Raw genomic sequence first — 16,915 nt, 5'->3', positions numbered from 1 at the left:
CTATTTCCCCTACCATAAGCCCTAAATTAATTGCATTGAATTGAATGGGATGTATGGGGTGTTGTGCTAATTCTCTTATTTCCATCGCTCAAAATTATATATTTTTTGTATATATCCTCTATTCATAATGTAAATAATAACCCAAGCGGCACACTTTACTACTTATTTCAATGGAAATAAGCGAATTAGCACAACACCCCATACATTCAATTCAATGCAATTAATTTAGGGCTTATGGTAGGGGAAATAGCCAATAAGGAGCTTTTGCACAAAATAACACCTGGACCTCTTTGATGGGGACGTAACAATACAAAGAAAGGTAAGAAAGCCTTTTAGTATGGAATTCTCCTTTAAGTCCTATATGTCCTGTCCTATGTGTACTCAAGATGTCTTCTTTCTTTCTTTCTTTCTTTCTTTCTTTCTTTCTTTCTTTCTTTCTCACCTTTATTTATACTCGGAAATACAGTTGAGGGCAAGCCCTCATTTTCAACGTAGCCGAGGTTACAATACACACAAATACAGTCAACAGTCAACAATACGTCAAACACAACATTATAAATCAGGGTAAATTACAAAGGAACTTTATATAAGAACAACAATTGAAGCAGGAGCAATCACGGTGTAAAATATTCCGGAGCATTCCTTCGAAATGACGATGGCAGGGAGCTCAGTTTTAAAGAGTTTTGGAGTTCATTCCATGAGGTTGGGCCATTGACAGAAAAAGCTGTCTTGCCCAACTCTAGATACACATAGCATGAAACCAGCAGATACAGTATGTATGTACTTGAGCTTAAACATGAGGTGTAAAGGTGGTAACACATCCTTAGGTCCATGCAGCAGGTAGCCTAGTTATAGCCCTAGTATACTGTACATGAGATTATAGACATTAGCAGCACGCATAGAAAGGTATAGTCTACAGTCTACACCAGTGGTTCCCAAACCTTTTCATGTCAAGAACCCCCACAATGATACTCATCATTAGCCTGCGGACCCCCCCCTTTGAAGATATATGCCAAGGAGGACCCCCATAAGAGAATGTTTTATGGCTCTAGCAGTGATTTTCAACCATTTTCATTTCAAGGGCCCCCCTGCAGTTTTACCTGAATTATAGGCTATACGGTACCTCATATTTAATGGCATTTCTATCTCTGAGACCCCCAATTTATATTGTAAAATCAAAGTTAATGTAACTCTCTGATTCACTCTCTGCGTCCATTTGGTTCCTATCATTTAGCTGGGGACCCCATGGAACTCCCTCAAGGACCCCTGGGGGTCCCCGGACCCCACTTTGGGAACCACTGGTCTACACGCATGGGCAAACAATTCACACATACAAATTCACATGGCAGGTCCACATGAGGGAAAGACAAGTCTGCACTCTGCATAGACTCCATATAGAGGAACAGATCCACATGAAGGGAGGACTAACTCTAAAGGGAATTAGCTTCCAGTTGACAGGCCTGCCTGCCTGGTGACATCACATGCGGTGATCAGACCTCGTTCAACAGTCTGATGATGGTATAGCCAGCGCCACTTTCTATATCTGCCATCCCCATATTGGTAAAAACAAATATCAAAGAATTTCTTGAAATTTTCTACAATCTGCAAGCTCGCAATGCATAAAACAATGCGACCTTTGTGTATACGTGCAGATTATCTATTTTGGGTATTCTGTGTACAATGAAGTATATAGGGCTTAAGTGGTTAAGATTCATGAACAAACAGTAATCACTGGTTTCATTCTAAATTAGAGGATAGATCAGGAACGATTAGCACCATCGTCTCTGTGTGAGTAGTGACTGCACACGCACACACGTGCACACACACAGTACACACACACACACACACACACACACACACACACACACACACACACACACACACACACACACTGCACACACACACACACACACACACGTGCACACACACACACACACACACACACACACACACACACACACACACACACACACAGCCTTGGGCCACCCTGGCCGCCCGTGCACACGATGCTTCCATTCATTCATGGGCATGCAGAGCCCTGTGAGCTTCAGTAGGCTAACATTAAGTGTTTATAAAGTTATATATCGGGACACTAAGAGCTGCAAGGCTTCTCTGTGGACTGGAGGGCTGCTGCATGGGAGTTTGACGTTTGGCAGCGAATGGGCATCCGCTCTGGCAGCACATGCCCAGAATAACCTTCACATGCGCAGCACACACGCACTGTACGCACACGTGCACGCACGCGTGCGCGCGCGCGCACACACACACACACACACACACACACACACACAGTATACCAACAGCTCGGCATCAGAATTCAACTTAAAACAAACCATCAGGGGGACGTCACATCCACTCAGCCCCGAGCAACAGACAGCCAGCCCTCTTTATAAACACACACGCACGCGCGCGCGCGCGCACACACACACACAAGCGCGCACGCACGCACAAACTGTCATACACACGCGCGCACGCGCACTATAGCTCTGGGAGCACGGCTGGACATGATTACTCTTTGGGCACCAGCCTGCAGTGCACACATGCACACTCACATGAGCGCACGCACACGCGCGCGCACACACACACACACACACACACACACACACACACACACACACACACACACAAACTGCCAATCATCAACTCAAGAGGAAAAACCAATGACACAGTGAACAGACCAGGAACTTGAATGGAAACATAGAAAACCTGATTTTTAATTTACGAAGCCATATTGTATAACATGGCGTTAGCAAACAGACTTGTCAGCTACTTCAACATGAACAGAATTAGAGGTGGTAAAACTAAATCCATGGAGGAGTGCATGATGGCGCTCCATCCATTCAACTTTCTCTGGCAATTCAGGACCGTGACGTTTCATCTGGGATCCTGCAGTGATTGGCCAATAAACATTAATTAGCGGTTGGACACGCCCAGGGAGGGAGCGCGTGTGAGAGGAGCCCCTTTAAAGCTGAAAATGACCGGAAAACCGTAATTGCAAATTATCATCAAACTTCCGAACTGATGGAAACCCGAGGCCGCGCTAAATTGGATTTGAGTTTCGTGTTTCCGCCAAAGCGCACACACTGTGGCTTAATAAGAGGAAACACCTGTGCCAAACAAGCCCCGAATCAGACAAATCCAGATTTGTGTTGGATTTAAGAATCATAAAACAAGAATAAGAGGGCTTCCTGTTTGGTTTTATCACTTCCCTGCACGGTTATCGCTCATGTGACAGCCACATAATCCAACACCAAGAGTTATGATGCTGCCCTATAGGCTATAGGCTATACTGCCCATGCAACACTGAGGTTCAAATAAGCACAATGCCCAGTGACTTTACACTCTTTGCACGCGTGGAAAACATTTTAGGCTTTTCCAAATTCCTTTAGATTATTTTTTTTATCACTGCAGCAACCTCATATTACGTCCAATTTCAAAAACGGTTATATAGGCTACGTGTTTTCAGGATTCCAATTCAAAATGGCCTATTTTTTCTACTATATACTTTTGATTGAGTCTGTAAGTATAGGGCATTCATTTACGAAAAACATAAACAAGTTCAAATATGGAGATATGAGGTTTCTGCCTGGCTGCACAGCAGCGAAATATAAGAAGAGACAGGCGTTCCATTTTGCGCCGAGCTTTTATCCTCACGGTTTTTTAAAACCGACCAGGCGTCTTGCTGCACTGATGCACTTTGTCACAGTAATCTATTGAAAGAAAACAACAATTTAGAAACGAATAAACATCTCAGGCGAGGTCCCTAAACAACAGATTCCGATGACAGCGGAGAGAACATATGATTCCAGTCGGTCATACTTTCTCGGGTTTCCGCGCCCCGTTGTCAGTCCCGCCGCCCCGGAGGTTTCCATCAGGGGCCAAACCAAGCGCGCCGTAAACACCACTCTCATTTGTTTTCTCTTCAGATGCAATTATATCATTGTGATTAAAAAACATTTTTAATAAGCCTCCGCTCGACCTTTATTTGTGTAAAACGGATCCATTTCATGTCGAAGCGGTAATGTAATAATCCCGAGCTGTCATTACCAGGCCGCGTTCTTATAAGAACCAGACGGGCGAGCACCGGGCACCACGCAGCACCGCACCGGGGAGGGGAGGGAGGGGGAAACGGGAGACGGCAGAGAGCGTTTTACGGAAAAGTCTTCAAATTAATATAGGAAATGTTAGCTTCGACCGAAAAGGAGCGCGTTTCATGGATATATATTGTGTGTTTCCAGATGGTCCGGGTTAAAAACGGAGCCAAATATTTGTGCCTTGACAGTGCTTGACTTTCCTCTCTTTACATGTTCAAGCGTAGAGTTTTAAATAGATAACGTGGTGGTGGGCTATATCCTATATGGAAAAGACGCAGGTCTGTCAAACAGCTTTGCTTCTGCTGAGCCTGAACTATAGCCTATACAATTGAGTTATAAAAGAAGACCCTTAAAACTGACCCGATTAAAAAAAAAATTATGAACCATAACACAATTATAATCCTATTAATGTTTTTGAATAGTCTTCCAGGTTATGATCCCATTAAAAAACTGCATGTGCATGGTTCCTCATTTTATTTGGAGTAAATCTGATGGAGATAAAAACAAAAATATGTTCAGAGTAATAGGCTGAAGTAAATATAAAAGCAAAAGTAAAAGCTTTTGAATTGAAACAAGAGGACCAACGCCCCCCCCCCCCCCCCCGCCCCTATTTGGCCTATATGTCTCAACAACAGCAGCCAGCAGCAATGACCAACAAAGTAAACTGAAAGATTACGCATAATCTTGGAGATGTGTTCTTCTCTAAAAGACAAGTAGGCATGGGCATGAGATGAGATACTGAAGTGCTCTCTGGCTGTTTCTGGATGCTGTGCAGGGACTTCTGGGATGATGAAGTGGGCCTTTTAGGGAGGAATGCCCGTTTCTCTCTGCCCTGAGCCCTCCCTCTCCCTCTCCCTCTCCCTCTCCCTCTCCCTCTCCCTCTCCCTCTCTCTCTCTCAGTGCGCGTCACACAGAACAAGTCCTCTTGGAGAGAGAGAGAGAGAGAGAGAGAGAGAGAGAGAGAGAGAGAGAGAGAGAGAGAGAGAGAGAGAGAGAGGAAATATCACAGGGACGTCAACAATCAAGGCTCTGGGTGAAGACACGCGTCTGGACAGCGGAGACATGGGGACGCACCGCCGGGCCAATTAGTTGGTTATTTCCCTCATACGCGCCCCATACAGTTGGGCTGGGATGGGATGAGGTGGGACGGCAGGGACGCTGCTGGACCTCAGAGAGCGAGTTCGGACGGAGACGACGCAGAAAAGGAGCCTACATAGCCTCGTCTCGTCTCGCGCAAAGATGCAGGGTCTGAGCTCACGGGCCCACGCGTTCTCCGTGGAGGCGCTGGTCGGCAAGCCCTGCAGCAAGCGCGTCAAAGTGTCGTCGGACGGACAGGACAGCACGAGTTCTCCGGGAGACACCGGGAGCGACAGCAGCACTTTGACCAGCGACACGGAAGACAACGGTGGGTGCGACTTTTAGGGGTTTTCTTTGGAGCACAGCTGAATGAGCTGTTGGTGTGTCAGACTGGCGACAGCACGCAAGAACTATAAACACAGTGAGGTGTCAGCATTTATATATAGGAGAATGTTTTAATGACACTGCTCTGGTTTGTTTTGCTCCGAAAAATGTTACGCACAAACTTGGAAAGAAAATAGGCACATAGCAGCCACATAATAATGACGGGCTGAAGTTTACCAATTTATAGGCACAATTATTTTTTGCATAATAAATAGGTTTGATTCGGCTAATATGGCCTACTAGTCTAAATACATTTGACATATAGCCTTCCGATCGAGGAAACCTATGTGCCTATAATATTATGGCTTCCAAATATTTTCCTTTTAGGCCTAACAATATTTTTTATAATACTTATAAATGGACCTTAAAGTAATATTGGCCATACCTAATAATCATAACTGCGTCTGCTGCTACAGAAACTCATGTTCAACTCATCTTATGTAGGCTTATTATTAAACTTATTTACCTAATTATTTTAGGCCCGCAGGACTATCCGGTCAGGTTGAGAAAGAAAGCAAGTCCAGCACTGAAGAGTCCAGAAGATAGCGGCTCTGACTCGGGCAGAAACCCGCGCAGAGCCGGGGATGGCGAGGTGAGGAGGCCGGGGGAAAGTGACTGTTGCCCGGGTAAAGAAGGCAGCGATGTCCGGGTGGAGCTGCAAGGTTCTGAGCTGTGGAACAGATTCTATGAAATCGGGACCGAAATGATTATCACCAAGGCTGGCAGGTAGGCTACAAAACATGTTGTATATAAGGCCTATACAACCAACAGGATGATAACGTGACCAAATAATCAAATAGCATCAGAAGACATTTTAAGTAGGCCTATAGGCTATTATGATTTGCCAATTAAGGCCAATGTTGGCTGCATCAAAAAGACGACCATTCTGCTTTTTTCTTGATTAGATTTTAAAAATAAATCCGTATGAGAAATAATTTAAATATGCACACGTGTAAATTTCCGCGCACTTTGAGGAACACAACAATATGCTATTATCTCAATTAAATGTGACGAATTAAAATATAATCCTTTTCATTTTTTACATTGACAGACCTGTTCACTGTTGGTTGCCTCAAAAATATATTATAGACCTTAATGTCCTGCAAATGCACCGTATTAAACATAATTGCACCATCCACTGCTATAGTATGACCACAGCGGTATTGGACTCATATTTCGTCTTGTAAATATGTCTGCCATGGGGCTTTATATGGAGCCAATAAAGTAGCCTACATATCACTTATAGGCCTATAGTCTGCTGTCGTCGGATTTCTTGGTATTTTTATTCGTTTCGATTCATTATGTTTGTGATATTTGTAATGTTGTGCTTGTCATATGGACTCGAAGATATAAAGATATAAAATATACTCGGGTCAATAAACTGATTTTGATTTTAACATTGACCAGCCGCCTATATATATATTCTTTTCTCATTTGAACATTTATATGATCTTTTTGTATAGAGGTTATGCATGTGAATGTGAATTTGTTATACATTTATGGCATATCTTCAGGAGAATGTTTCCGTCGGTGCGCGTCAAGGTGCGTAATCTGGACCCGTGCCAGCAGTATTACGTCGCCATGGACGTCATGCCCGTGGACTCCAAACGATACAGGTGTGTGTGTGTGTGCAGTGTGTGTGTGTGTGTGTGTGTGTGTGTGTGTGTCACGTGTGTGTGTGTGTGTGTGTGCGTGTGTTCAACGTTGCCTTATTATCATTAACCGTGCACCACTGTGACAGGTACGTGTACCACAGCTCCCAGTGGATGGTGGCAGGGAACACGGACCACTCGTGCATCTCTCCGCGGCTCTACGTGCACCCGGACTCGCCGTGCGCTGGAGAGACGTGGATGCGACAGGTCATCAGCTTCGACCGGGTCAAACTCACCAACAACGAGATGGACGACAAGGGCCACGTATGTTGTGTCGACATGCATTCAAACATATATCAAGCATCTGTTTTTATTGGCTGTATACAGTACACCACAGTCAAATCCTCAGTGTGCGCATGTAACTCCGAGTCTATGAAATGGATACATTCACATTGAGGATTTATATACTGTGTTAATGTGACAATTTATAATATTATATAACAATATTTCAATTGATATTGCATGCACTTTTTGCAAACAAAGCTTAATATAGGTGATTTGCACTATAAATTTGCACTATAGTCAAGTCGAAATGTAAAACAATTTAAACTATAGATTACAATTTACAAGGAGGATAAAAAGAGAAGACAATAAAAAATAAACAACTATAACAGCCAATTGACATTTGTTGAGTTAAATGAACACATTTTGGTTTCAAAGATGAGACCTGGTAGCCCCTGCAATTTGATAATTCAGTTAACTTTAACCACACAAAAAAAGTTGAATGCATGAAGAAGTGTTATTTAACTCTGAGTGTAAAAGGGACAGCTTATGGGTCAATTTTGTTCACTTTGTTGTTATAGTTAAATTAATACGCTGGATTTTACAGTGTTTATGTACTTGTGTGGGCAATCATGTTATTTAGAAGAGTTTAGTCATATGCCACATACTTTAATTATTTTCAAATAAAAGTAAAACGGAACCTGAACAGTCCATTACAATTGGTGGACAAATAGTGGAGGTAGTAGACAATTTTAAATACTTAGGCACATATATTATTGACAGCAAACTCAATTTCTGTGAAAATACTGACCATATTTTAAAAACTTGTAACCAACGCCTCCACCTACGCAAGCTCAACTCCTTTAGAGTGAGCAAGCATATCATGGCAACAGTCTATAAAAACCTGATAGAGGGAATCTTGACTTTTAACATGGTAATGTGGTATGGCAATGTTAATGTAACAGGAAAAAGCAAGCTGCAGCGAATAGTGAACCTAGCCTAAAAAATCATTGGGAAGAGACAGAAACAATTAGGCTGTATATCTACAAGGAGGTACTTCGTAAAAAAGCTGTCAATATAGCAAACGACCTCCTCTCATCCACTCTGCAGGGTTTTCGAACTACTTCCCTCTGGTAGACGGTACAAAGTACCAAAATCTAACCGTAACAATAAAAAAAAAATCCTTCATCCCAAATGCCATTAAGGCACTAAATGATACCATGTCTCGCTATATTTGTTGATTTTCCAATGTATTTGCAACTGTTGTCCTGCACTTTTTAGCCATGAGAAAATAATTGTGTAAGTGTTGTTGCTGTTGTTGTAACTGTTTGTTTTTTTACTGTTGTTGAGACCGAAGACAAAGTTCCACACGTGGACAATAAATTAAACTAACTAAGTAACTAAGTAACTAACTAAACCTGAAACTAAAATGCTATATACAGACTACAATATGTCTTTTACAAAACTGATGTAGGTTAAAAAAAACAAAAAAACAACAACACAAAAATATATAGAGTTTCAGAGGGGTCAACATGCATTAAACACTATAGCTAAGCTAGAGTTATAGACCTCTGCAGTGGTCCCCAAATGACTTCGGGTTCCCAGATGATTTGCTTAATGTGCAAAATTGTTTTCTCACTCAACAGTAAACCAACATACAACATACATACATATATATCATATAAGTGTATACAATATCTGCACATTTGTGACAATTTATGGACTTTTAAGACCTTTTTAACAACTCTAAAATGAAACAAAATAAGAAACAAGACCATTACTGCACCAAAAGTGACAAACAAACTTCAATAAAAAAAAGGTCAAACATGGGCAACAATTTTTAAAATAGAATTCCAGCTTGTCAGGGTAATCAAATAATGATTATTTATCCCGAAAAGGCTGAGAACCAGAACAATCATGCAGTGCAACGCTATATGCGAAACTGTTGTGATTCTGTTGCACGCTACACTGAGCAACCAAACATCCTAAACACGCATGCACTGTCCAGCCATTACACTCTGCAATGGAACGGATGAGTCCACTATATGAAACGGAAGAACACACACACACACAACTGGAACAGATGTGAGGACAGCAACACCACAAAAGCACCCAGCAAGAAAAAACATTGGCTCCCAGTATGAATTCCTCTTCAACTGCACTGCACAAGTTCTTAGTCTTAACGTGACCCTGTGAGAGTGCCTTGAGTTAAATAAACACGGAGGATTTTTACACATGCAACTCACTGTGTAATTTAGAGAGAAAGACGTTGTGGGGTGTAATTGTAATGTAATGATTTTAGGATGTATATGAAGATTGACTGCATTCTGTATGATCACGATGATGAGTCTTGAAGTTGGCATCTCATTGTTTATTGTTTGCTTTAATGTGACAAAGGCACTTTGAGAGAACTTAAGAGAGGCGGTGGTTTGTGTGTGAGGGTTACTGTGTTATTATGTTTGTAAGATAAATATCGATTAGGAATGACGTTTTGCAACAGTTCTTGTTCAAATAGGCTACTGTAAGTGTAAACTGAGCAGATTAAGTTCATATTCATAATTCTTATAGGACAGATGGCTAACATTATCTAAAGATACAGTAGTTGTGTGGCAGTCACAAAGTCTTCTCGCATGTGGGCTCCAGTGAGCATTTGACCATATTCAATGTTACATGTTACCACACTGTTACAGTATATATGTCGTTTAAGAAATAGGCATGAAATGTACTCAGAAACTGGACCCAAATGACCCCTAAAGTTGAATTAAAGGACGCGTAAGGGTCCAAATGGATACAGATGCATTCTGACCCCGACAGGTCAATTTCGGTCAGTTTGTGAGTGACCTCCCAAAGCTTAAATGAACACCTACACATTTTATTGTGTAGGTGTACGCTTCATGGCTTTGAAAAAGTTGCATAGAAATGGATCCAGACGGTCCTGTACGGGTCCAAAGGGATGAGTAACAATTATGGACACTTATTGGTCCATTTTCCCCTTACAGTTTCTTCTCGTTCCATTTTTACACTGGCTGTAATCCATACCGTTTATATCCTGGGATTCGAACCCAAATGAGACAGAGTCCCCGCTTGGCCAGAGTAGATATCGAGACTATGATCTTCTTGTCAACCAGTAGGTGTCCTGACACCCACGCTGGGCAAGACCTATAGCCGGTTGAGTGGTTTAACAGAATTAAGGTTGCTGCACGGTGCACACAGAGCGCGTTTTTCAGATTTTTAGCTGCGTTTCTCCATCGGGGTTTTCCAAAAAAAACGTGTGTGCAAACACCTTTAGTGGCATTTTGGCGGAATTATACCGCCCAAGGAAATTATTTTGACGCTTTACAAATCCGTTTACATTCTCCGTGAATGAAACGAGTATCCGGGGGAAATAACATCCGACGGATATTCTGGTCCGACACTTCCGGCAGAACACTCTCTGCCTTTATAGGTCGTAAGCAGGCTTTTCTCTTCGCAGATGAGTAAGGCTGGAAACGAGGCTATACTGTACGTGACACCAGGGTCGACAGTAAATATCCCAAAGGAAGAGTATAGGGAGACGGGAGACCTGCACCTCCAACCACTGCAGATGTGCTAATTCTATCGTATCAACATACGGCATCATACAGATTGGTTACAGTCATTACAATAAGATTAGGGATTACAGTGTGTACACAGTAGTATACCTCGGGTGGTGAATAACAGAGCTGTCATTCTCTCCGTTCAGGTCATCCTCCAGTCCATGCACAAGTACAAGCCGCGGGTTCACGTCATCCGTCACGACCCGCGCATGGACCTGTCCCAGATCCAGTCCCTGCCGGCCGAGGGGGTCCACAGCTTCTCCTTCCCAGAGACTGAGTTCACCACCGTCACCGCCTATCAGAACCAACAGGTATAGAAAGCCTGATTTTGCACACCAATAATATACAGTGGTGGAAAGTAACTGAGGATGCATTTACGACTTAGTACTGTACTTGAGTAAGATTTTGAGGTATATACTTTACTGGAACATCTCCAATTTCTAATTCTACCCCACTACATCTCAGACCCAAATATTGTACTTTTACTCCACTACAATTATTTGAGCACTAAACGTCCACGTCGAGCTGTGATGGTTATGGGTCCACGTTTACACTCTCCAAGTTAAATGTACAGATTTGACTGTATAAACACTGGATTGGGATGTCATAGGATCTGGAGACTCCACGCAGTGCACGGCAAACAAAAATGGTTGCATTGAAAGTGGTTCTTTGGCTCGTAATCATAGGGGCTATATACAGTAGCACCTAAATCTTACACGTGCTCATTTAGGGTCACAGGCCTGAATGGGCAATTTTTGACTTGCGGGCTGAATCAGTTGTACCCACACAAACGCATGCTGCCTTTGCACACACACACATTGCATTCATCATTTTTCTCTTCTCTTGTTACAGTTATGACTGCACAATATTTGACTTAGTATTTGACCATGCAGTATTATAGGCTACAAGAAACTTGAGAATAAAATCTAGTCTAGCAATTCACTCCATGAAAACAATAGCCGATCCACGAGCACACAGCGTGATGATGTGAGCTTGTAGATCTGATATTTTCACGAGTTTGGGTCACGGGCAAATGTCCCTGTTGGGTCATGAGCTAAAAGGTTTGGGAACCACGCCAAAGACCCACTGATAAATTAACCACCATTTTTGTCTGTGTTGTAGGCCTATGTCATAATTTAAAGACGCGGTGCAATGTTTTTTTTGGAGCATTCTATTTTTAAGTTGTGTGTGTTTTGAACCAATCAGTATGTCACATCCCTTCAGGGTATGGGACGTATAGCTCCGCTACATGTGCCTGATGTGCGTGGCGCGACGCCTGCGTTGAGTTTGTTTATGTTTTGTTTTTGTTTTGTTATTGTTTTTTATTCATTCATTCACAGAGAGATGGGCAGCAAAGCTCATGGATTATTTCTAACCTATAATGATTTCAGATACATATTTTAGCGTGATGATTACGTTTAAAACGAGTAACACACTGTCTGTGAGCTTGAATGAGATTAAAACCGAGAAGTTGATTTGATTAGATTTTCTTTAGCGCAGTATAACAAAAGTTCTGTAAAGTTCTGTAATCAAAACCAGCTGTGTTGTAGGAATCAACCAGGTGAATGAAATCACCTGCAATTCTCATGCAGGACTCGACACGTCATCACGTATCACGTTTTCGTTCAAAGGAAGTAATTCAATTAGAATTCTTATGGACTTTTGATATAAAAATACACAAAGATGGAAATGTTCCCATTGTTTTGGCATAGACTTTTAGTGTTAGATATGCCCATATATTAACCCATTCTGACCGGGCACCCATTTTGGTGTTGGCATCATGTCGTGCTTTAGCTATTGAAAAATAGCAGATCTACAAGCTCATATCGCGCCACCGAGTGGCGCGATACGAGCTTGTAGGTCTGCTATTTTTGAAAAATCGAAGAACGACTGACATAGAAACATAGCTTTATCAGAAAACTGTCAGGATGTAGACGACGTTTATAGAATCTGATCTCAGGTCAGAATGGGTTAAGAAATGTCCCTATACGTCTTTAACGCAGTGGTTTTCAACCATTTTCATGCCAAAGGACCCAAAACTTAGATTGAATATGTTGTTGTCGTTGGATTAGATTCTGTCCACGAGCCCATGCTGTATTGATGCTGACACCATGGAGAGATAACAGGCAAACGATCAAAATACTCTACATTCTGTAATTGTATAGACTTCTTGTAAATTAAGTAATGCAGATGTTTAACAATAATGTAACTCTTGAGGGGATAAACATTAAACCAAAAAGCATCCGTAAGGGTCCATTTGGTTTCATTTTGCAGATCTCTTTTAAAGATATATTGTTTTGGGGGCGTTTTTGCCTTTATTGATGGGGTACGGTATTAACGGTAATTAGACAGGAAAGGGGGCGAGAGATGGGGGGAAGACAAAGACAGGCTCGGGACTCGAGGACTCGAGGACTCGCCCAAGCCTGCAGATCTCTCTAAAATGGTCCATTTGGTTACCAACTCTCCATCATTTAGCTGGGGACCGCACCTGGCTGGAACCCCCTCTCCACTGGTTGAGAACCACAGCCTTAATGTATTTCAACTAGTGAGATGAGGTTTGTTGTGCCTCTGGTTAGTTGCTGGTATGTATTGCCGTTTTTGTTACCCCAAAATAAAAACGATTAATAATAGCCGTAAAAAAGTTTCGAACTATATTTCTAATGCTCTCCATGGCAGAACCATCCAGAAAGCTGATCTCCGGTGGTTTTGAGCAACTTAATGGCGCAAAGCCTCCAACACTCTCTCTCTCAGTGTATTTATTTTATGATGATGATTCTGTCACTAAACACGGACTGGAGTGACCTCACGTTAAAGGGAAGGGAAAAAAAAATAAGTTTTAATCTCCAGCTCGTGAAAGTGTTGAGGGTGACTTCGCTGTGGTCTCGGCTAAATCGTAAATTACGTTTGGCCTGACCGAGATCTCTCTGCTGGTTGCTGAGGTTTCAGAAAGAGAGCGAAGCAGAGATTGGAGAGAGTGTGTGCGTGTGTGTGTACGGGGTAGCTGACCCCACTGTTGGCAGCCATTGCTTCAGTAACAGAGCCCTCTCGAGGGACTGGCAGCTCTTTTCATCAGGGTCCAGTTTACGACCAGTGAACGTATTATTACTGAAACGCAGTAACGGCCTGTGACTCGGGCTGCCTGCGGGACTCCACGGCCATTAAAGCACCATATAAACGTCGGAGGCCCGAGCACCGTGCTCCAAGAACCCTGTTTGACATGGCTGCCCGCCCTGGGTGCTGCTGGGAGATGTAGTCCCCGAGGGACAGGTCTGCATAGCCCCACGCGCTCCCATAAAGCTGAGCTCATTGTTAGCTTTACAGGTCACTGGTTGACAAGCTCTTTCTAAAGCCACGTATGTTCCCCCCCCCTCTCTCTCTCTCTCTCCTTCCCTCTCCCCCTGGCCAGATAACCAAGCTGAAGATCGACCGGAACCCGTTCGCCAAGGGCTTCAGAGACCCGGGGAGGAATAGGTACATTATAGAACCATCAACCATGTGCCCCCGGTGCACTTCAACACTTCTCACACTACACAGTGCAAAGACCCCAAAGGGATTTAAGATTGAAGTCGGGAGAAATTCGATCAGCCATAAAACCTCCAACTGAGGCTGAACTGTATACGTGGTGCATAATTTCACACTTCTCAGAGGCAATGTTTTACATTTTTAATTACTGACATGTTATTTGGGTGTTGTGTGTGTGTGTGTGCGCGCGTGCATGTGTGTGTGTAGGGGGGTATTAGATGGACTGTTGGAATCGTACCCATGGAGAAGCCCTCTCAGCCTGGACTTCAAGCCGTTCACCCTGCAGCTTCACGGTACTAGTGTGCAGCAACACTCGCTGGCTCGAAGACAAAGTATAGCGGCTCGTATATATATCTCTGTGATTCAGGTTGTTTTTGATGTCTCCCCCAACAGCGACCCCGGGTTCACCGACCAGCATCATGACGTCGTCTCTGAAGGGCTTTCTCCCCGGCTCCTCTCTGTCACCTCCTCACCCGTACTCCCTCTCGTCGCTCTCGTGCCAGGACGCCGGCGGTCTGCACGCCCTCGGCCTCCCGCTCTACGGCAAAGCCTCCGCCGTCTCCCCTCTGGCCGGCAGAGCCTACTGCTCCCCCTTGGTGGGAGCGGACAGATTGAGGGGCTTACCTCTCCCCCTCTCCCCGCTGACTGACCTCCCGTTCCTATCGGCGCTGCCGGGAAAGAAAGGCCCCCAGTGCAGGGGCCCGTGTCTCCTGCAGGGGCCACATGTGGGGACCTCCCCGACGTGCCTCATTCCCCTGCAGGGCCCCCTCAGCCCTCGGGGGCCCGCTTCATCCCTTCTCCCTCATCTGGCCGAGGCGGCCGGCCCGTACTGTCTGTACCGCTACACCCTCCCCCTGAGCCCCCACCTCGCGGCACTGTCCCGCCACGCCAAGCTGGTGGAGGACACCACGAACTGTCTCCTCCGCCCGCCTCCCTGGCACCCGACCACCAACCACTGCCTCTGACAGCTCGGCCAAACACTGCCACGGGGTCCCTCCGGTATATACGCTTGAACTTGAACCAGTACCCGCTGCCAAAACGAATGTCCCACTCACAATGAAAGAAATGACTATAAAGCCATCTCTGAGGAGTCTATACTGCTGGTGATGAGCAGGGAACTGTGAGAGTGGGGATACATGTTGTTTTGCAAAACCATGCGAGGACATATGGTGTTGGGCTGAACAACGCTTAGACCAATTCTGAAGCCTTGATGTTAGCAACTCTCCACTAAGCGCCCATATATGAGCGAAAGCCAACAGGCTTATACGACTGTTACGAGTGAAAATAAATGAACAGATGGACACGTAGGGCCTCTCTCCAGCTTCTCAGACCAACAGCCCTTTTGCCATTTCACAAGATGTGAAGGCGTTAACCAAAGAACACCAGCTATACATTCTGAGGTATGTGATGACAAGAGACATTATGAATCGAAGCATTGTCGATAGACAAAAATTGCTGTCTTGGTGTCAAGAAAGCAATTTCTTTTAAAATATTTTTAAACTGTTTGTTCAGTTGACACGATGCTTATCAAAGGGATGAGTTCTTTTACATGCATATTTTGTAAAGAAAAGTGAAAGGGAAGACATTTTTACATGATGAATTCATATTAATATACTGTACATTGTATTTCTAAGTAAAGAAACAAAACAATACTATATGCGTTGTATCAGACAAAGTTATTTTGAAAGATGTTCGTCCGTGTACAGATACAGAAACAAACAAATTCAACTTCTGTGTACCTCAGGGAATCATGCAGCTTACACTTAATTCCCATTAAAATGTTCAGTGTGAATTCACATAAGGTACAATAGACTGAGCCATAATGGAATGGAGCCCAGATGAATTTGAAAACTGTTCAATATAGCTGCTTTTTAGTTTTTTACAAGGCTCTGCAGAGCTCTGTATAGGCTCTGCAGAGACTAGGGGCTCCATTTTCGTCACCGCTAAACCCCTTATCCCTAAACTTCTTTGCCTTTTTTTTAATTTTTTTTACTATTTTGCAAAACATTTTTGAATAGCTAAAATGGCCAGTCTACAAGCTCACAATGTGTCAATGTAGATTGGCTAGTTGAACTATTCAAAAATGTTTTTCAAAATAGTAAAAATTAAGAAAATAAGTTTAGGGATGAGGGGTTTAGCGGTGACGAAAATGGAGCCCTAGCCGTCTATGAGAGGGTTGGTCTGTGTGTGTGTGTCCGCCTGTTTGTCCGGACTAAGAGAGGGCTGGTCTGTGTGTGTGTGTGTGTGTGTGTCCGCCTGTTTGTCCGGACTATGAGAGGGCTGGTCTGTGTGTGTGTGTGTCCGCCTGTTTGTCCGAACTAAGAGAGGGCTGGTCTGTGTGTGTGTGTGTGTGTCCGCCTGTTTGTCCGGACTATGAGAGGGCTGGTCT

General features: G+C 43.6%; 1 protein-coding gene across 1 annotated transcript; it reads left to right on the top strand.

The window, feature by feature from the left end:
• Nucleotides 1–5,097: 5,097 nt before the first annotated feature.
• On the top strand, nt 5,098–16,162 carry tbx22 (T-box transcription factor 22). The gene is made up of 8 exons (XM_083785320.1): nt 5,098–5,499; nt 6,035–6,281; nt 7,070–7,171; nt 7,297–7,471; nt 11,151–11,315; nt 14,411–14,475; nt 14,734–14,819; nt 14,920–16,162. Exons 1-8 carry the CDS (start codon nt 5,334–5,336, stop codon nt 15,489–15,491), a joined length of 1,578 nt encoding a protein of 525 aa, XP_083641446.1. The 5' UTR covers nt 5,098–5,333; the 3' UTR covers nt 15,492–16,162.
• Nucleotides 16,163–16,915: the final 753 nt, after the last annotated feature.

This window comes from Protomyctophum parallelum, assembly GCF_964188405.1.
Source record: "Protomyctophum parallelum genome assembly, chromosome: 16".
Taxonomy (NCBI): domain Eukaryota; kingdom Metazoa; phylum Chordata; class Actinopteri; order Myctophiformes; family Myctophidae; genus Protomyctophum; species Protomyctophum parallelum.
Note: the sequence above shows the minus strand (reverse complement) of the source record. Positions and strands in the feature narration are given on the sequence as shown.

Excerpts from the sequence above, each read along its gene's own strand:
- tbx22 (XM_083785320.1), top strand. The coding sequence starts at position 5,334 with ATGCAGGGTCTGAGCTCACGGGCCCACGCGTTCTCCGTGGAGGCGCTG. Across the intron at positions 5,500-6,034 it reads CAGCGACACGGAAGACAACG|GCCCGCAGGACTATCCGGTC; the intron begins GTGGGTGCGACT and ends TAATTATTTTAG. Across the intron at positions 14,476-14,733 it reads AGAGACCCGGGGAGGAATAG|GGGGGTATTAGATGGACTGT; the intron begins GTACATTATAGA and ends GTGTGTGTGTAG.